At 39.6% G+C, this 22,591-nt stretch overlaps 1 protein-coding gene across 1 annotated transcript in view; it reads left to right on the top strand.

Moving 5' to 3' along the window:
- Window positions 1–17,138: 17,138 nt before the first annotated feature.
- The window catches only part of LOC131184311 (cytochrome P450 2J6-like), a 63,485-nt gene continuing 58,032 nt past the window's right edge, over window positions 17,139–22,591 (top strand). Inside the window, exon 1 of the mRNA XM_058155449.1 lies at window positions 17,139–17,297. Coding sequence (XP_058011432.1) covers window positions 17,139–17,297 — 159 coding nt within the window. The remainder of the gene's footprint in view (window positions 17,298–22,591) is intronic.

Below are 22,591 nucleotides of genomic sequence, written 5' to 3'. Positions count from 1 at the left end.
AATCACACTTGGCCAATAAAAATTCTATTCTATTCTATTCTATTGTACGTATATAGCAGTTCGTTCTTGATCTGACTTGTTTAGCTTATGGTGCCTAAAGATGACACTTTTACAGCAATTTTTAGAAATCGGATCAGATCAGGCCCTTTGATCTTCTAGTTGCATTTCTTTGCATTACACCAGAGGTGGCATTCAGCCGGTTTGCACTTGTTTCGAAGAACTGGTAGCAGCGATGGTGCCCTCCCCCGGCTCCAAGTCGTGCTATTTAGGCATATTTTTTAGGCTGGGCGCATGCGCGGAAGGCACGTGAGCGAGCAAAGCATATGCATGGAAGGCCAGGTGCATGTGTGGACAGAGAGCGCACAAAGCGAGCATGAGGGCAGGGCAAACTGGTGGTAAAGGTAAGTGACACTAATACACCAAAAAACCTCTACGCTAAGTGTGAAACCACACATGGCATCAACACTGGGCTGAGCAAGAGTTGGGGTAGAATGGAGCATCAAGAGCTTTCCTTGGGGTTTGAGCCTGGGATTTCCTAAGCACTGCCTCTCACCCAGAGCCCCAACAATATAATTTCAGTGATATTGCCCTATCTGTCCATTGAGTTTACAGTTCCTCAGTGCGCCAGCAGGGGTCAGCAGGTCCTAGAAATTCAATATATTTTGTCCTGAATTCAATAATCATCTCACTGATCACCACACTCCAAAGGTTAGCAGATTGTGCACTCCCAGCCTGGCTAGATGCACATTACACAAGCATTTTATTTATCCGCCAGGTGAGAATAAGAAGGGCATTGGCTTCTTTCTGCCTAAAAACCCCCAGCTTCTAGCAATTTATATATAAAAAAATTACAATACTAGTGGTTGCACAACACAACAGTAGGTTACATAAATAGCAAATGAATAGAACCCCAACGGACCAGGTATAAATATCTTGGGATGCAGTTCCAGGCTTCTTTATCTTAGAGCAGGGGTCTCCAATCTTGGACCAGAATTCCCCAGTCAGCTTCTGGAAGTTGAAGTCCTCCAGGCTTAAAGTTGCCAAGGTTGGAGACCCCTGTCTTAGAGGACACACATCTCTTATCGGGCAAGTGTGCTTCTTTGGACACTATGTGAAGACCTAGCAACTCTCTGGAAAAGGCTCTAATGCTGGGAAAGATGGAAGGAAAGAGGAGAAAAAGAGGACAACCAGCTGCAAGATGGATGAACTCAGCTATCATGGCGATGGGGGAGTTGTCGGAAGAGCTGAAGGACCAGCCTAGGGATAGATCGTCATGGAGAAAATCTTTGTAGTCACTAGGAGGCAACAATGATTTGCTGGCATCTAAACAATCAATCACTCAGATGTCTTGGTAGAATGGGAAGTCCTCTCATAGAGCTTCCCTTGCTGGTGGGAAGCTTTGCTGAAGGTTTGGTGAAATTAAGTTCTGTAGGAGCTGGGAAAGATCTCCCTAGGAAGTTTCAAATGAGAAGAGAGGACTCCTTGGAGGAAACCCTGATGTTGGGAAAGATGGAAGGCAAAAGGAGAAGGGGACGGCAGAGGAGGAGATGGTTAGGTAGTGTCACTGATGCAATGAACATGAATTGGAGCAAACTCTGGGAGACAGTGGAGGATAGGAAGGCCTGGCATGTTAAGGGTTATGGTGTTGTGAAGAGCCGAGCATGACTTAGCAACTGAAAAACAACAACAAAAGGAGGTTTCTGCAGGAAGCAGCTGATCGACTCAGTACCATCTCAGGTGTTGTAACTGGAGCAACATTTTGTTATCCCTTGTTCACACAACAAACTCTATAGTTCTGTTTCTTATACTGTATGACATGGCCTTCTTGTTTGAAGAAAAAAAATTACAGATAGTCCTTACTTAATAACCCAAAGGTGCTTTTTTTTACGAGACAACTGGACTTTTTTGTTTTTCTTTGAAGATGTTTTGCTTCTCATTGCTTCTTCAGCTCAAGAGATTTTTGGAAAGGAAGCAAAACATCTTCAAAGAAAAAACCAGAAAGTCCAGTTGCCTCGTTAAAAAAACACCTTTGGGACAACCATGACCTGGATGACTGATAAGCCCCTTAAACGTTTAACAACCGAATTGGGACCAGCAATTAAGTGCTAATAAGTGAAGTCATTGCTCACTGAGGACCACAATTACTGTATGCTTTCTGGATGGAAAAATACAAGACTAGTTTATTTATTTTTGATTTTTGATTTATTTATTTATTTGATTTTTATACCGCCCTTCTCCCGAAGGACTCAGGGCGGTGTACAGGCAGAATAAAACGAACAATACAAAATACAATTAAAACGAAATTTAAAAAACTTATTTAAATAGCCTGAAAATTTAAAAATTTACCATACACTAAAAAAAACCCTTTTAAAATTAATAAAATTTAACATTTAAAATTCAATTTAAGCCAGCCCCGCGCGGATAAAAAGGTGTGTCTTCAGTTCACGGCGGAAAGTTGTTCTGTATCTTCAGCTTTTGTTTGCCCACTGACCTCTCCTCTGCCCTCCTGAAGGCTCATGTGCCCTGCTTGTTGTCTTGCACAACACAAAGAAATGATTTTAACAGATTAACAGAGTTGGAAGGGACCTTGTAGGTCATCTAGTCCAACCCCCCCCATCTCCGGCCAAGCGGGAGACCCTACACCATTTCTGACAGATGGCAGTCCAGTCTCTTCTTGAAAGCCTCCAGTGATGAAGCTCCCACAACTTCCGAAGGCAACTTCTGTTCCATTGGTTGATGGTTCTCCCTGTCAGACAATTTCTCCTTATATAGCAGAGGGGAGGAGACGGAGTGCAAGAGAAGGAAGGTGGGTTTTGGCTGCAAAAAAAACAACAACGGGAAATTGGGAGAGAGGAGGTGAGACCTGGATAAAAGAGGGGATAAAGAAAAATAAGGGGCTAGGATAGCAGAGGCTTCTGTGGGGCAAGCCTGAGGGAAATAAGGGGATAGGATAGCAGAGGCTTCTGTGGGTGAAACCTGAGGGAAATAAGAGGATAGGATGGCAAAGGTATTTGTGGGCCAAGCCTGAGGGAAATAAGGGGATAGGATAGCAGAGGCTTCTGTGGGACAAGCCTGAGGGAGAGAAGAGTCTGAGTGAAGGAGGCAAGCAGGGGAAACAACGAAGGAGCAGAGGCTGTGGAAGGAAAACCCAGCAGGCAGTTCAAGAGAGGGTGAAGAGAGAGAAAGAGGAAGAAGGTCCAATCAGCCACCTGATTACCACCCAACCACATGACCTGCCTGCTGAGAAGAGGGTGACCACCACCCCATCACGTGACCCTTGCAAGTAGAGGTGCATCAAAGAGGGACCAGGGCGGACTGGCAATAATGGATGGAAACTGATCAAGGAGAGATTCAACCTGGAAATAAGGAGACATTTTCTGACAGGGAGAACAATCAACCCATGGAACAGAAGTTGCCTTTGGAAGTTGTGGGAGCTTCATCACTGGAAGCTTTCGAGAAGAGATTGGACTGCCATCTGTCAGAAATGGTGCAGTGTCTCTTGCTTGGGTGGGGGGGTTGGATTACATGACCTTTCAACTCTGTTAATCTGTAAACTCTTATTCTATGTAATTTAGTGTGTGAGTGGGCTAAACATTAGGAACCTGTTTTTCTTGCTCCACAACATTTCCATTAAGCATTTCTATGAAAAAAACACCCACATAAAGGCAATGTAGACTTAACGTGGAGCAGAGAAAAAGTTGTAAAATTGGCATACAACTGCTGTTGCATAAACCAGGCTCTGGAACTCATACGGTTGGTTTTTGAAGCTGGCCCACGTGGGGGAAGGAATATGAATTTCATGGAGTTAGAAAATGATGAAAAACATGTCAAGCCACATCGTCAGAGTTTGGGATTTCATATTTTTCGGCTCTTTTTATTTTGCTCTACAATCAGAGTTGTCGTTGGGTCAATTGGATCCATTCGCAGGGAGGCTAAGCTTTAGGCACTTGTTTTTCCTTGTTTTGCAACATTGCCATCATGTCTCCCTTTATCATCTACTCTTTCCAACTCATGGTTTTCAATAAACTAGGGTATGATGAATGGTATAACAACAACCCAAGAGACGACTCTACACTTGAACATCACCAGATGGTCAACACAGAGATCAGATTGACTATGTGCTCTGCAGCCAAAGATGGAGAAGCTCTATACAGTCAGTAAAAACAAGACCAGGAGCTAACTGTGGCTCAGATCATGAGCTTCTCATGGCAAAATTTAGGCTTAAATAAAAGAAAGTAGGAAAAAGCACTAGGCCATTCAGGTATGAACTAAATCATATCCCTGATGAATATACAAATAGATTTAAGGAATTAGATCTGACAGATAGAAGAACTATAGATGGAGGTTTGCAATATTGTACAAGAGGTAGCAACTAAAATCATCCCCAAAGAAAAAGAAATGCAAAAAACGAAGTGGCTGTCTGAAGAAGCCTTACAAATAGCTGAGGAAAGAAGGGAAGCAAAACACAAGGGAAAAAGAGAAAGATACACTCAATTAAATGCAGAATTCCAGAGAATAGCGAAAAGAGATAAGAATGCCTCCTTAAATGAATAGTGCAAAGAAATAGAAGAAAACAATAGAAAGGGAGGACCAGAGATCTCTTCAAGAAAATTGGAGATATGAAGGGAACGTTTCATGCAAAGATGGGCATGATAAAGGACCAGAATGGCAGGGACCTAACAGAGGCAGAAGAGATTAAGAAGAGGTGGCAAAATTACACAGAAGAACTATACAAGAATGAGCTTAACATCCCTGATAACCACGATGGGGTGGTCGCTGACCTTGAGCCAGACATCCTAGAAGGTGAAGTCAAATGGGCCTTAGGAAATCTGAGCAACAACAAAGCTAGTGGAGGAGACAGTATTCCAGCTGAGCTATTCAAAATCTTAAAAAACAATGCAGTAAAAATGCTACCCCCAATTTGCCAGCAAATTTGGAAAACTCAACAATGGCCACAGGATTGGAAAAGGTCAGTTTACATTCCAATTCCGGAAGGCAAGCTGACTGAATTTTCTGACCAAATTTCTGGCAACGGTTTGTGCGAACCGGTGCGAACCAGCTGAATACCACCTCTGGATCAAACCTGTCAGTCCTAGAGGAGATCAACCCTGACTGCTCCTTAGAAGGCCAGATCCTGATGATGGAACTGAAATACTTTGGCCACCTAATGAGAAGGAAGGGCTCACTGGAGAAGAGCCTAACGCTGGGAAAGATTGAGGTGAAAAGAAGAACGGGATGACAGAGAACGAGGTGGCTGGATGGAGTCACTGAAGCAGTAGGCGTGACCTTAAATGGACTTCAGAGGATGGCAGACGACAGGACGGCCTGGAGGAACATTGTCCTTGGGGTCACGATGGACATGACTTCGCAACTAACAACAACAAATGACGAATGGTCATATTCAAGGACAATTGCAGCCCCCCCCCGCAGTTTTCATGCAATTCATTAATGAAATCCTGCATGAGCACCTATACAAGAGGGTTCTGGTCTACTTGCTCGACATTCTCATATTCAGCAAAATGCTAGAGGAGCACTGGCAAGTGCTGAAGAAACCGCTCGCCGCCAAGCTCTATGCAAAGCTGTCAAAATGAGAGCTTCACAGGACTTTGCTAGACTACTTAGGCTACCGAATTTCTAGTGAAGGCATAGAGATGGACCCAGGCAAAATTAAAGCCGTTTTGGAATGGCTTCCTGGGGTTCACAAACTTCTATAGGCAGTTCATCCCCGCTTTCGCGGAGCTGGTGCTACCCCTAACTGAACTGTTAAAAACGGGATCCTCACCAACAAAGCAGAAGCCAACGCAGCCCATCGCCTGGGTGATGGAGTGCCAAAGAGCTTTCGAACACCTAAAGAGACTGTTCGCCCAAGAACTGATCCTGCAGCATCCAGATCCAGAGCAGCAATTCACTATGCACGCCGATGCCAGCGATGTGGCTGTGGCTGCCATACTCCTGCAAAGGAACACCAGAGGACAATTGTTGCCCTGCGCCTACATATCCAAAAAGCTCAATGATACTGAGAGGTGATGGGCCATCTGGGAAAAAGAGGCTTATGCCATTCAATGGGCTTTCCTCTCTTAGAGACACTTCCTGGAAGGTGGAAAGGTGCCTTTCGAGGTCTGGACTGATCGCAAAAATCTCGAGGCCCTAAAGACCCCCAGGAAATTGTCCCCCAAGCAAGTCCGCTGGGCTCAATACTTCAGGTGTTTCAAATTTGAGCTGAAATACATACCGGCAGGAAAAAATATATTGGCGGACGTGCTCTCAAGGAAACCTCAATCTGATGCGGCCAAGAGGAAGTGGTCCATGCCATAATCCCCCCCTTTACAGTCAGTTGGCCAAGTCACCACCAGGAGCCAGGCCAGGTGACCACCTGATCCCGGCTGAGATGGATGGCCAAACTAAAGGCAGCGCTACCCGCAGACTTTTGGCTCAATGATAACCAAGATGTCCTCACCATGAGGGAGGGACTGGCGTGGAAAGGATCCAAATTGTATGTCCCAGCAAGCCTAAGACTCGAGGCAGAAGATCACATTCACTTTTGGGATACATTCACCTGTGTTTCTCAAAGCATTGATGGAGATTCTCTGCATGAGTGTATCCTTCAACAGGATAAACCAAAAACATTCATGTTTTGCTTTGCTATTCTGTCCTTCTCCCTCCCCCTTCCCTCCCTTTCCCTCTTCCTCTCCCTCTCCCTCCCTCTCCCTCTCTGTCCCTTCCTCTCCTTCTCCCTTCCACTCCTTCTCCCTCTCCCACACAGATATAAATCCATTAATCCTAGGGACACTAGTCAGTTTCACATAACATTATACAACCAGAAGTCTGAGTTTCAGGGGTGCTGTTTTATTATCAAAGCATGTGCTGCTCTAGATGAATAGCCCTGATCGTTCATCTTGTCTTTGACTTTTCAGAACCAAGGGTTTGCTTAGGAGAAAATCTGCCTTGGATGGAACTTTTCCTCTTCCTCACCAGCATCCTGAGAAATTTCCAGCTATCTTGGCCAGATAAATCCCAGGCACCCGATCTCACACCTAACTTTATTTTCATACAATTTCCATCAAGCTCTAAAATATTTATGAATGGCCGCCAGGAGAGTGACTAGATCGAGGGAAGATTTTCCATCACTCAAAGCAAAGTCATCTTTTCCAAGACACTTGAAAGATCCAGATAAAATTCATAGGCTACGTGGTTTGAAAGCTGTTAGGTGAACAAAAGATTTATCCTAGATCTCAAAAATTTATCTTCAATATTGTAAGCCAGATTTAGAAGAAATAATGTTGTTCTGTGGGTATAAATATATGTGGACCTGACCTTGGTAGGAGGAAGAGCTGCAGACCAGATCACAATGAGTTAAGAGGCAGCTGAGCCTGCAGAAAGAATGGGCACAAGGCAAACCTCTCAGAGGGGACCCTCCCTAGTTTCAATCAATCTGAATACAGCTGGAAGGGACCTTGGAGGTCTTCTAGGCCAGGGCTCAGCAACCTTAAACACAGAAAAGAAAACACCAGGAGCCACAAAACCCTTCCTGTGCCTGACTATTTCCTGAGCAGCCACAAATGTAGCTGAATTAAACATTCTGTTTTCTTCTGAAACTTCTTTTTTTGGATTTATCCATGGTTGGCCTACCAGGGGTTGAAAAACTCAATAAATCGCATCCCAGTGGGTGTCGCACATTGGCAATTGTGACACATATTGTGAGTGACAGAAAGCCTCAACAGAGGGATGAAAGAGCCACATGTGGCTCCAGAGCTGCGGGTTGCTGACCCCTGTTCTAGTCCAACCCCCTGCTCAAGCAGGAGACCCTATGCCATTTCAGACAAGTGACTGTACAGCCTCTTCTTAAAAACCTCTAGTGACAAGGCACCCACAACTTCTGGTGGCAAGCTGTTCCACTGGTTAATTGTCCTGGTTAATAGGAATTTTCTCCTTCATTCCAGGTTGCTTGTCTCCTTGATTAGTTTCCATCCATTGTTTCTTGCCCTGCCTTCAGGTGCTTTGATAAATAAGTTGCCCCCCTCTTCTTTGGGGCAGCCCTTCAAATACTGAAATACTCAAATACTGTTGTGTGTCCCCTCCCGGTCCTTCTTTTCTCTAGACTATCCATACCCCATTCTGCTATAAACAGGCCTTTAATCATCTTAGTTTCTTGGATTGTAAAAATGAAACGGAGAAGAGAAGAGAAGAGACGTGCTTTCAGATTGCCAAGATTAATGGCAGCCTGGTGAGGTACTCCAGACAAGAAGCCCACTTAAGATTTGCAGCTCTCATGTTTATTGTAAAGTAGCCTGAATGAAAACTTGCAAACTGGCCCGTGTGAATTTGACAAGCTGCTGGTGGTAAAACTAGGCTTCTGCTCCAACATTACCTTTGGCAAAAATGAAGATCACAATCTCACCAAAAGGGTTTCTATCTCTAGCTGTTTTCCAAGTGTCATAAAAATATTACCTCTGATCCAAAGTAGATAGTTCGTATAAGAGTGGGCTGGTGACCTGAAGCTCAAATGCAAGGAACGGTCAGGATCCTAGCTAGACAGCAGGTCTCTTCCAGTGACCACCTTATTTGAGTCACGGCAACATTCTGTCATAAAAATATTTCAATAAAAGAAACAGGAAACAGCAATACAATAAACAATTCTTGCTTTAAGATTCAGAGGTTTATTTCAGGAGCAATTTGGAACATGAACAGCCATCATTACACAACTTACATCAATAACTCATTGCAATGAGGTCCAGAGACAATAGCCAAGTCCAGCAAGAAATAGCTACGGCCAGTGGCCCTGAACTCATCCCAAGACATTCTTTTTATACTTTTCTGCACGCATTTCACAACTTACCACCTTGTTCTGTCTTACTGACAAGACAGTCTCCACATATACCTGTATACATCTCAAACATCTATCCATTGGCTACTTTCAGTCCCCTATTTCTCACAGTTTCAACGTTCTGATTCCAAATATATTTCAAAGCTATGTACTTTGTAAAATCACATTTCACAGCAACGGTTCAGCAGGATTACAAATAGTTTTGATACACTTTGAAATTTTTCTATCTAAAACTTTGGTTAATGTAGCTTTTTAGGGCTTACTATCCTTCTGAGTGAGGGACGTGGCGGCTCATTGGCTAAGATGCTGAGCTTGTCGATCGAAAGGTCGATAGTTCAGCGGTTCGAATCCCTAGTGCCATGTAATGGGGTGAGCTCCCGTTACTTGTCCCAGCTTCTGCCAACCTAGCAATTCAAAAGCACATAAAAAATGCAAGTAGGAAAATAGGGACCACCTTTGGTGAGAAGGTAGCAGCCTTCCATGTGCCTTTGACATGCCGGCCATATGACTATGGAGACGTCTTCAGACAGCACAGGCTCTTTGGCTTTGAAACGGAGATGAGCACCACTCTCTGGAGTCAGGAATGACTAACACATATGTGCGAGGGGAACCTTTACCTTTACCTTATCCTTCTGAGACCTAGGGACTCTGGTAGTCCAATAGGCTATTTGTCCATTTCTCACACAAGGAAAACAATGGCGGCTCTTTCCAGATCCTCAGCATCAAAGGTTTTTAGCAGCTGAGTGTTGTTAGATGAGATGGACAGCACAGAAGCCAACAAAAATAAATAAATTTATCCTCCATTCTTCTGTTTCTGCTTCTTCTGCAGACTTTAGAGCAATCATCTTTTAACAGGGTCATTGTTTAACAGGGTCATTGAGCAGGAGATTAGTGTTCTCCTACATCAAGGATTTCAGCCAATTTCCAAAGATCTCAAAAACACAATGTGTTTTTTGACCTATTTCTTTCATTCATTGATATTCATCATCTGTTTTGCGTATAATTTTTTGTAGCCTGGGTAAAGAGCAGGCAGAACTGGAGGGTGGAGTTAAATGTGTCAACTATTTAGAATGCTTGCATTGCCACAAACTATCGAAGTCCAGCCCCTCTTGAAATCCATTGATTCTTATCTAGCGCCAGTTTAGTGCTGATGGTTAATCAACTAGATTCTTGTGTTTAGGCTAGAGTAGGGGTGTCAAATTCAATTTCATTGAGGGATACATAGTTGTGTTTGACCTCAGGGGTGGGTGGGTGGCGTGATCAGGGTGGGTGTGGCCAACTTGATGTCACTTGCTTGGGGCCCCAAGTGCTCTGCAAGCAAAAACAGGCTCCTGAGCTCCATTTTTGGCTGCGATGGCCTCCTGCAACCCTCTGCCAGTGAAAACAGAGCTCAGGACCAAAGCCCGTGCCCCCCCCCACCCCCGAGCTCTGTTTTCACTGGCAGAGGCACCGTGGGCTGGTCCTTGGCTGTTTCCAGGGCAGCCCTGCGGGCCAGATGTAAGCACCGGGCCTTAAGTTTGACACCCCTGTTCTAGAGCAATAAATCTTTCCGAACTACAATTCAGCTAGGGTCCTGATCCTTCGCACCAGGCTCTGGAAAGGACAGAGTTGGTTTTGGAAGCTGGGGATATGTGGGGGAAGAGGAGGGGAAGGAATGCGAACTGCATTAAGTAAGAAAATAATGCAAAACATGTGAAGTCACATTAGAGATATGATCATGACCAGAGGTTCATGAGGCCAGTGATGGAAAATAAATTTTTGACATGGAATGTCAATGGTTTGAATTCAGCACAGAAAAGAAGAAAAATATTCCATTATTTGAAACAATTTAAAAACGATGTGATATGTTTGCAAGAGACACATATAAAATTATCAGATCAGAAATATTTGATTAATTCGAAATTAGGTAAACATTTTGTTTCTTCTGCTTCGAATAAGAAAAATGGTATAGTTATATATTTGAAGAAAAATATATCAGCTAAATTAATTGAAGCGGACATTCAAGGAAGATATATTGCTATTGAATTGATATTAGAAGGAAAAAAGACACTTGTGATTGGCTTATATGCACCTAATCAACAAGAAAAATTTTATAAACTGTTACATGAAAAATTGACTCTTTGGGACTATAAAACATTTATTATATTAGGGGATTGGAATGGTGTAATGGATATTAGAAAAGATAAAAGAACTCTTTTTAAGAAAATTCCTATGCATGCAAAACTGCCTAAATCTTTTTTTGATTTGATGGAAGATTTTGAGTTGAGAGATATATGGGGAATGCAGAATTTTGATGACAGAGACTATACTTATTTTTCAGATGAGCATCAATCCTTTTCACGTATTGCTTTTATATTAATTACCAATGACTTGCTTTCTAGGGTTAAGAAAACAAAGATATTTCCAATCATAGTCCAGTATGGATGGAGTTGAAATATGAAGGAGGAAGAAGATCATGGAGAATAAATGAAAATTTGTTTAGATATGAGGATAATGTAAATCAATGTAAAAACAAATGAAATCGTTTTGATTATAATTTGAATAAGGGAACTTCAATAGAAATGGTGTGGGACGCCAGTAAGGCCTTTATGAGAGGCGTTTTGATATATATTAATAGTAGACAGAGGAGAAAATTACAAAAACAGCGTAGGGATTTAGAAGAGGAAATTCAGAGGAAACAACAATTACTGGTATATAATCCACATGATTCAAAAATTAATGATGCGATAAAGATATTACAGAGTCAATTTAATATGTTAATGGGAGATCAGGTGGCAATAAATATACAATATGCTAAACATAATACTTTTTGTAATGCCAATAAATCAGGGAGGTAGTTGGCTTATATGTTAAGGAAAAAGACACTTGTGATTGGCATATATGCACCTAATCAACAACAAGAAAATTTTATAAACTGTTACATGAAAAATTGACTTTTGGGACTATAAAACATTTATTATATTAGGGATTGGAATGGTGTAATGGATATTAGAAAAGATAAAAGAACTCTTTTTAAGAAAATTCCTATGCATGCAAAACTGCCTAAATCTTTTTTTGATTTGATGGAAGATTTTGAGTTGAGAGATATATGGGGAATGCAGAATTTTGATGACAGAGACTATACTTATTTTTCAGATGAGCATCAATCTTTTTCACGTATTGATTTTATATTAATTACCAATGACTTGCTTTCTAGGGTTAAGAAAACAAAGATATTTCCAAGGTGTTGGATCATAGCCCAGTATGGATGGAGTTGAAATATGAAGGAGGAAGAAGATCATGGAGAATAAATGAAAATTTGTTTAGATATGAGGATAATGTAAATCAATGTAAAAAGCAAATGAAAGAATTTTTTGATTATAATTTGAATAAGGGAACTTCAATAGAAATGGTGTGGGACGCCAGTAAGGCCTTTATGAGAGGCGTTTTGATATATATTAATAGTAGACAGAGGAGAAAATTACAAAAACAGCGTAGGGATTTAGAAGAGGAAATTCAGAGGAAACAACAATTACTGGTATATAATCCACATGATTCAAAAATTAATGATGCGATAAAGATATTACAGAGTCAATTTAATATGTTAATGGGAGATCAGGTGGCAACAAATATACAATATGCTAAACATAATACTTTTTGTAATGCCAATAAATCAGGGAGGTAGTTGGCTTATATGTTAAGGAAAAGACAGAAAGTACATAATATAGAAAGAATAGAATACAAAGGTAAAGAGAGATTTCAACAGGATAAAATTAAAAAAGCTTTCTTGGAATATTATACAAAGTTATATGCTAGAGATACAATATTGAATATGGATATTGATAATTATTTGAAAGAATATAAGGTTAAAGGTTTAATTAATGAACAAAGGGAAGAGTTGACTCGGCCTATAACTTCTGAAGAAATTATTTTGGGAATAAAACAATTAAAATTAGGTAAATCTCCAGGTACAGATGGACTTACAGCAATATATTATAAAAATTTACAGAATGAGATAGTAGGTCCACTTAAGGAGTTATTTAATCAGATACAGATGGGGGGAGGAGTGCCCCCATCATGGAGAACTACTTTTATTTCATTGATACCAAAGGAGGATCAGGATTCTACCAAGCCTGGGAATTATAGACCGATTTCACTCTTGAATAATGATTATAAGATTTTTGCGAAAATAATGGCAAATAGGTTAATGGAAATTGTACAACAAAGGATTCATACTGATCAGTCAGGATTTATAAAGGGGAGACAAATTAGGAATAATGTCAGGCAGATAGTGAATTTATTAGAATATTTGGAAAAGAAAAATCAAATTCCAGCAGCGTTTATTTTTCTGGATGCAGAGAAAGCTTTTGATTGATTGCATTGGGAGTTTTTATTTAAATTAGCAGATAAAATGCAATTTGGAAATAGTTTTACAAGAATACTTAGGGAAATTTATGGAGAGCAAACAGCTCAGATAATAATTAATGGTAGTTTGACAGATAGTTTTAAAATTGCGAAAGGAATGAGGCAGGGGTGTCCCTTATCACCTTTATTGTTTGTTATGTCCTTGGAGCCCTTATTGGATAAGATAAGAGAATTTAGGGAGATTGAGGGTATTAGAATTAGAAGACATGAATATAAAGTGAGAGCAGATGAAAAAAATCATTTGCAGATGATTTGGTGATCATGTTGACTCATCCTATAAACTCAAGTGTATATTTGTTGGAATTAATTAATCAATATGGAAAGGTCTCAGGGTTTAAAGTGAATCAAAATAAAACAAAAATGATTATAAAAAACATGACTAAGAATCAGAAAGAAAAGTTAGAGGAAATAACAGGATTTGAAATTGTAAAAAAGGTTAAATATTTAGGAGTTTTTCTTACTTCATCAAATGTGAAATTGTATAAGAATAATTATGATGTGTTATGGCACAAAATTCAGAAAGAAATGAATACTTGGCAAAAATTATAATTATCTCTGTTGGGGAGAATAGCAGCTATAAAAATGAATGTTTTGCCTAAATTCTTGTTTTTGTTTCAGATGATACCGATAATAAAGAAAAATAAAAATTTGGAAGAATGGCAGATTGGAATTAATAAATTTATATGAGAAGGCAAAAAAGCAAGAGTCAAAATGAAAATAATGCAAGATACATGGGAAAGAGGAGGATTAAAATTGCCTAATTTAAAATTGTATTATGAAGCAGTTGTTCTCTCTGTAATAAGTGATTGGTTTAACTCAGTGGTTCTCAACCTTTATAGTGCTGTGACCCCTTTAATACAATTCCCCATGATGTGGCGACCCCTTTAATACAATTCCCCACAATGTGGTGACCCCAACCGTAAAATTATTTTCATTTTGAATTTATCGCACCTGAAGCCGTATTGGCTAGCGATCTGAACTGCTTGCGATTGCTTTGAGGACGGAGGCATTAAAGTGGAGACTCCTCTCCTATTAAATTTATAGTGCCTGAAGCCAGATTAGGCTAGCAATTGGGAGTGATTGCAGCTGGCTTGAGAGGGAGACATCAGAGCAAAGATTGCTCTCTTTTTTAATTCATCGCTCCTGAAGCCGAATTCGGCTAGCGATTTGAAGAGCCTGCAACTGGCTTGTGGAGTCAACCATTGGAGCGCGATTCTTCGACTCGCAAGTATACTTCCCATATTTCCGATGGTCTTAGGCGACCCCTGGCAAATTGTCATTTGACCCCCAATGGGGTCCCGACCCACAGGTTGAGAACTGCTGGTTTAACTTAACGGAGGAAAGGATTTTGAGTATAGAAGGTTATGATTTATTATATGGTTGGCATGCATATTTATTATATGATAAGAAGGTAGACAAAGTTTTTAAGAATCATGTGAAGAATTGCTCTTTTGCGTGTTTGGAAGAAGTATTATTATAAGTTAAATTATAAAATTCCTATATGGGCGAGTCCCCGGCACGCAGTAGAGAATATTAGTATAGAACAGGAACAAGAAATGATTACTTACAAAGAACTTTTATATAATGAGAGGGGAAATTTACAATTAAAATCTTTGCATACATTAAAAGAAGAAGGAAGGAATTACACATGGTTTCAATATGGGCAGTTAAAGGCTAGATGGAAAGAAGATCAGAAAATTGGTATTATTCAAAATGAAGAAAATTTGGTAAAACAAATTAGAAATCAAACCCAGGGGCATATAAAGAGATTGTATAATGTGTTGGTAGAAATAGATTCTGAAAGGGACTTGATAAAGGATTGTATGATAAAGTGGGCGCAGAATATTCAGGAGCCAATAATGTTGGAAACTTGGGAGAGAATTTGGGTTAGAAATGTTAAATTTACGCAAGCGCAGAATTTAAGGGAAAACTTTTATAAGATGTTTTATAGATGGCATTTAGATCCTAAGAAATTATCATGTATGTATCCAGATATGCAAGCGAAATGTTGGAGATGCAATTGTGATGATGCTACATATTGTAAGAAAATTAAGTCTTTCTGGATAAAAATTTGGTGGATTATGCAGAATGTTTTGAAGAAGAAGATTAAGTTTCAACCACAATTTTTCCTTTTAGGGATTACGATGGATTATACAGTAACTGATACTAAATTGATTTTGAATTTGATAACAGCAGCAAGATTACTGATTGGACAGTATTGGAAGAAAAAAGAACTACCCACAATAGAAGAATGGATATTGAAAGTTTCTAATTTGGCAGAGATGGCTAAAATCTCAGCCTTTTTGAAAGACAATACTCAAGAAAAATATTTAAACGAATGGAAGAAATGGATTGACTATATTCAAAATAGATATCAGACTAAGAGATATCAGACTGCCTTTGAATGAAGGACGTAATTTTTGATTTTAAAGGAGGAAGTCAGGATATGTGAAAGAGAAGGATTATAAAATTATAAATGTTAGACTTTAAAAATTTAATGTATGAATGTTAGTTTTTTGAACTATACCTTGTGTTTCCTCCAAGAAGTCTGGGGGGAGGGGGGGTTTTGAGGGAGGGGGGAGGATGGGGGATGGGGGGGGAGAAAAATTTATTTGTTTTTGTAAAACTTTTCAAATTAAAAAAAAAAGAAATTAAGGGCAGATAGTGGTATTGTTTATGTATTTAGAAGAAATTAAGATAAGATAAAAAAGTATGGAAAAAGAATATTATGGCTGAAATTGGAAACATGTAAAATGAACGTAAAAAAAAAACAATATGGCAAAAATTGAAATAATAAGATACGGTGAAAAATTTGTGATAAAGGATTATACAAAATAGATGAATATGGGAAAAATGGGAAGATTTGAATAGATTATAAAGATTAATATGTATAAGATATACAAGATGTGACCTAGTCAACACTCTCTTCATAAAATATGTAAAATTAAATTTTTTTTTAATAAAACTTGTTTACAAAGTAATTCTGTGTAAGTCTTTATTTGGTCAGCGAGTGGGTGGGCTAAATATTAGGAACCTGTTTTTCTTGCTCCACAACATTTCCATTAAGCATTTCTATGAAAAAAAACCCCATAAAATTGGCATACAACTTGTGTTGCATAACCAGGCTCTGGTTACTGCAACTCATGGGTTGGTTTTTATAGCTGGCCCATATGGGGGAAGGATTGTGAACTACATGGAGTTAGAAAATGATGAAAAACATGTCAAGCCACATCCTCAGAGTTTGGGATTTCTTATTTTTCGGCTCTTTGTATTTTGCTCTAGAATCAGAGTTGTCACTGGGTTAATTGTGTTAAATATTGTGTTTTAATTTTTGTATATGTAATTTTTAACTTGGCTGTAAACCGCCCTGAGTCTTCGGAGAAGGGCGGTATAGAAATGTAAATAATAAATAAGTAAATAAATTGGATCCGGGAGGCTAAGCATTAGGTGCTTGTCTTTCCTTATTTCACAACATTGCCATCATGTCTCACTTTATCATGTACTCTTTCCAACCCATGGTTTTCAATAAACTAGGGTATGATGAATGGTCATAATTCGAGGACAATCTGTTGCCAGCTGCCTGGATCGCAATCCCACGATCCGTATGGATGCTATAATAGTTGTGTAAAATTCTTTTTCAGTGTCATCAGAACTTTGAATGATCACTGAAAAATTGGTCACAAATTGAAGATCACCTGTATGGGCTGTTCTATCTTCTGTCGATGAAGAAAAGGCTAACTGATTTAATGACATGTAACCCAAACTTTCCTGTTTATTAAATTGCAGCTTGTAAGATATGGCATTTGTTGAATGTTTATCTTCCATCCCAACTGTAAAGATTTAATCTCTGGCTGATTTACTAAAGTCACAGCAGCAAAGAGACACAGAGAGAGGGGTCCCTGCTACCAACATGGTTATTCTCAGCTGGCTGATCGTTCTTTCCATCCTATTTCTCTATTTATGGAAGAGCCAACGTCCCAAAGGTTTCCCCCCTGGACCGTGGAGCCTCCCCCTGATTGGGTACCTGCTTCAGTTCAGTAAGAAGGACCCTCTCAAGGACCTGGATCAGGTATGGATCCTTAATGTAGGATCGGATAAGATTCTACATTAAACCTCCTTGGAATGAATCTGCCACAGATATCTCCTTGCAATTGTTTAAGCACCCTCCTGCAAAAGGAGGGATCGAATTAATACGTTGGGAAACAAACTTTCAGAATGTTATCTATATTTTAAGTATTTGGCTCTATAGAGATGTATATTTGATTCAAAGGAATTCTAATAGTTAATGGAATTGGGCTGCTCTTGAGAGAACCATTAGCTTTTGGAGATAAAATAAATTCTGGCACTATGTCTGACTTCCATGGGCTTTGAAAGAAATTTGGTACTTTGGAGAGCATAAATACAGAGCATTTAAGAAGAAAACAAATGTTTTTTCAGTAATCAAAAGATGTTGGTTATATACTTGCTACCCCTATTTATTTGAAATGAAGATATTGATGGAGCTTTTTTTTTTTTTGTACAATACTCTGTTGAGTTTTCTCCCTATTCTTGTCCCCTCTTTCAATGGCCTTTCATCAATCTACATCTGTATTGTACCATTTTATATTACATTTCAACTAGCTAACCTATTCTTAATTAAATGCTTACTTACTGAGCTTAGTTAAATGGCAATTTCTATTTTTTAGCTGTGCTTCTATCACTTTTAAGCTAGGCTATTGGTAAGGTTGCATTATTTTTCTATGGATTTTCTTGAGTTTGTTTAACTTTTCATCGAAGAAGCTTCTTCTGTTGTGAAGAGAAGTGAAATATTTTCAAAGAAAACAAAACCAAGAAAGTCCAGTTGCCTCGTTAAAAAAACACCTTTGGGACAACCATGACCTGGATGACTGATAAGCCCCTTAAACGTTTAACAACCAAATTGGGACCAGCAATTAAGTGCTAATAAGTGAAGTCATTGCTCACTGAGGACCACAATTACTGTATGCTTTCTGGATGGAAAAATACAAGACTAGTTTATTTATTTATTTATTTGAAATGAAGATATTGATGGAGCTTTTTTTTTTTTTTTTTTGTACAATACTCTACAGACCTAGGTCTTGAACAACTAGTAACTAACAATACAAGACTAGTTTATTTATTTATTTATTTATTTATTTATTTATTTATTTATTTATTTATTTATTTATTTATTTATTTATTTATTTATTTATTTATTTGAAATGAAGATATTGATGGAGCTTTTTTTTTTTTTTTTTTTTTTGTACAATACTCTGTTGAGTTTTCTCCCTATTCTTGTCCCCTCTTTCAATGGCCTTTCATCAATCTACATCTGTATTGTACCATTTTATATTACATTTCAACTAGCTAACCTATTCTTAATTAAATGCTTACTTACTGAGCTTAGTTAAATGGCAATTTCTATTTTTTAGCTGTGCTTCTATCACTTTTAAGCTAGGCTATTGGTAAGGTTGCATTATTTTTCTATGGATTTTCTTGAGTTTGTTTAACTTTTCATCGAAGAAGCTTCTTCTGTTGTGAAGAGAAGTGAAATATTTTCAAAGAAAACAAATGTTTTTCAGTAATCAAAAGATGTTGGTTATATACTTGCTACCCTATTTATTTGAAATGAAGATATTGATGGAGCTTTTTTTTTTTGTACAATACTCTGTTGAGTTTTCTCCTATTCTTGTCCCTCTTTCAATGGCCTTTCATCAATCTACATCTGTATTGTACCATTTTATATTACATTTCAACTAGCTAACCTATTCTTAATTAAATGCTTACTTACTGAGCTTAGTTAAATGGCAATTTCTATTTTTTAGCTGTGCTTCTATCACTTTTAAGCTAGGCTATTGGTAAGGTTGCATTATTTTTCTATGGATTTTCTTGAGTTTGTTTAACTTTTCATCGAAGAAGCTTCTTCTGTTGTGAAGAGAAGTGAAATATTTTCAAAGAAAACAAATGTTTTTCAGTAATCAAAAGATGTTGGTTATATACTTGCTACCCTATTTATTTGAAATGAAGATATTGATGGAGCTTTTTTTTTTTTTGTACAATACTCTGTTGAGTTTTCTCCCTATTCTTGTCCCCTCTTTCAATGGCCTTTCATCAATCTACATCTGTATTGTACCATTTTATATTACATTTCAACTAGCTAACCTATTCTTAATTAAATGCTTACTTACTGAGCTTAGTTAAATGGCAATTTCTATTTTTTAGCTGTGCTTCTATCACTTTTAAGCTAGGCTATTGGTAAGGTTGCATTATTTTTCTATGGATTTTCTTGAGTTTGTTTAACTTTTCATCGAAGAAGCTTCTTCTGTTGTGAAGAGAAGTGAAATATTTTCAAAGAAAAACAAAACCAAGAAAGTCCTGTTGCCTTCGGAAGTTGTGGGAGCTTCATCACTGGAAGCTTTCGAGAAGAGATTGGACTGCCATCTGTCAGAAATGGTGCAGTGTCTCTTGCTTGGGTGGGGGGGGGGTTGGATTACATGACCTTTCAACTCTGTTAATCTGTAAACTCTTATTCTATGTAATTTAGTGTGTGAGTGGGCTAAACATTAGGAACCTGTTTTTCTTGCTCCACAACATTTCCATTAAGCATTTCTATGAAAAAAACACCCACATAAAGGCAATGTAGACTTAATGTGGAGCAGAGAAAAAGTTGTAAAATTGGCATACAACTGGTGTTGCATAAACCAGGCTCTGCAACTCATACGGTTGGTTTTTGAAGCTGGCCCACGTGGGGGAAGGAATATGAATTTCATGGAGTTAGAAAATGATGAAAAACATGTCAAGCCACGTCGTCAGAGTTTGGGATTTCATATTTTTCGGCTCTTTTTATTTTGCTCCACAATCAGAGTTGTCGTTGGGTCAGTTGGATCCGTTCGCAGGGAGGCTAAGCTTTAGGCACTTGTTTTTCCTTGTTTTGCAACATTGCCTTCATGTCTCCCTTTATCATCTACTCTTTCCAACTCATGGTTTTCAATAAACTAGGGTATGATGAATAACAACAACCCAAGAGACGACTCTACACTTGAACATCACCAGATGGTCAACACAGAGATCAGATTGACTATGTGCTCTGCAGCCAAAGATGGAGAGGCTCTATACAGTCAGTGAAAACAAGACCAGGAGCTGACTGTGGCTCAGACCATGAGCTTCTCATTGCAAAATTTAGGCTTAAATTAAAGAAAGTAGGGAAAAGCACTAGGCCACTCAGATATGAACTAAATCATATCCCTGATGAGTATACAGTAGAGGTGACAGATTTAAGGAATTAGATCTGATAGACAGAGTGCCTGAAGAGGCACTCTGGAAGTTCGCAACGTTGTACAAGAGGTAACAACTAAAACCATCCCAAAGAAAAATAAACACAAGAAAGCAAAATGGCTGCCTGAGGAAGCTTTGCAAATAGCTGAGGAAAAAAAGGAAGTGAAAGGCAAGGGAGAAAGAGAAAGATACACCCAACTGAATGCAGATTCCAGAAAATAGCTAGAAGAGATAAGAATGCCTTCTTAAATGAACAGTGCAAAGAAATAGAAGAAAACAATAGAACAGGGAGGGCCAGAGATCTCTTCAAGAAAATTGGAGATATGAAGTGACAGTTTCATTCAAAGATGGGCATGATAAAGGACCAAAATGTCAGGGACCTAACAGAGGCAGAAGAGATTAAGAAAAGATGGCAAAATTACACAAAAGAACTTTACAAGAATGAACTTTATGTCCCTGATAACCAAGATGGGCTGGTCACTGACCTCGAGCCAGACATCCTAGAATGTGAAGTCAAATGGGCCTTAGGAAATCTGAGCAGCAACAAAGCTGGTGGAGGTGACAGTATTCCAGCTGAGCTATTCAAAATCTTAAAAAACAATGTAGTAAAAGTGCTACACTCAATTTGCCAGCAAATTTGGAAAACTCAGTGGCCACAGGATTGGAAAAGGTCAGTTTACATTCCAATTCCGGAAGGCAAGCTGACTGAATTTTCTGGCCAAATTTCTGGCAACGGTTTGTGCGAACCGGTGCGAACCAGCTGAATACCACCTCTGGATCAAACCTGTCAGTCCTAGAGGAGATCAACCCTGACTGCTCTTTAGAAGGCCAGATCCTGATGATGGAACTGAAATACTTTGGCCACCTAATGAGAAGGAAGGGCTCACTGGAGAAGAGCCTAATGCTGGGAAAGATTTAGGTGAAAAGAAGAACGGGATGACAGAGAACGAGATGGCTGGATGGAGTCACTGAAGCAGTAGGCGTGACCTTAAATGGACTTCAGAGGATGGCAGAGGACAAGAAGGCCTGGAGGAACATTGTCCTTGGGGTCACGATGGACACGACTTCGCAACTAACAACAACAAATGACGAATGGTCATATTCAAGGACAATTGCAGGCCCCCCCCCCCGCAGTTTTCATGCAATTCATTAATGAAATCCTGCATGAGCACCTATACAAGAGGGTTCTGGTCTACTTGCTCGACATTCTCATATTCAGCAAAATGCTAGAGGAGGACGTAAAGCTTGTCTGGCAAGTGCTGAAGAAACCGCTCACCGCCAAGCTCTATGCAAAGCTGTCAAAATGAGAGCTTCACAGGACTTTGCTAGACTACTTAGGCTACTGAATTTCTAGTGAAGGCATAGAGATGGACCCAGGCAAAATTAAAGCCGTTTTGGAATGGCTTCCTGGGGTTCACAAACTTCTATAGGCAGTTCATCCCGCCGTGAGCTGGTGCTACCCTAACTGAACTGTTAAAAGCAGGGTCCTCACCAACAAAGCAGAAGCCAACGCAGCCCATCGCCTGGGTGATGGGTGCCAAGAGCTGAACACCTAAAGAGACTGTTCGCCCAAGAACTGATCCTGCAGCATCCAGATCCAGAGCAGCAATTCACTATGCACGCCGATGCCTGCGATGTGGCTGTGGCTGCCATACTCCTGCAAAGGAACACCAGAGGACAATTGTTGCCCTGCGCCTACATATCCAAAAAGCTCAATGATACTTGAGAGGTGATGGGCCATCTGGGAAAAAGAGGCTTATGCCATTCAATGGGCTTTGCTCTCTTAGAGACACTTCCTGGAAGGTGGAAAGGTGCCTTTCGAGGTCTGGACTGATCGCAAAAACCTCGAGGCCCTAAAGACCCCCAGGAAATTGTCCCCCAAGCAAGTCCGCTGGGCTCAATACTTCAGGTGTTTCAAATTTGAGCTGAAATACATACCGGCAGGAAAAAATATATTGGCGGATGTGCTTTCAAGGAAACCTCAATCTGATGCTGCCAAGAGGAAGTGGTCCATGCCATAATCCCCCCCTTTACAGTCAGTTGGCCAAGTCACCACCAGGAGCCAGGCCAGGTGACCACCTGATCCCGGCT

The sequence above is a fragment of the Ahaetulla prasina genome, chromosome 12, assembly GCF_028640845.1.
Source record: "Ahaetulla prasina isolate Xishuangbanna chromosome 12, ASM2864084v1, whole genome shotgun sequence".
Taxonomy (NCBI): domain Eukaryota; kingdom Metazoa; phylum Chordata; class Lepidosauria; order Squamata; family Colubridae; genus Ahaetulla; species Ahaetulla prasina.
The sequence above is the reverse complement of the archived record's forward strand: the minus strand, read 5'-3'. Positions and strand labels throughout refer to the sequence as shown.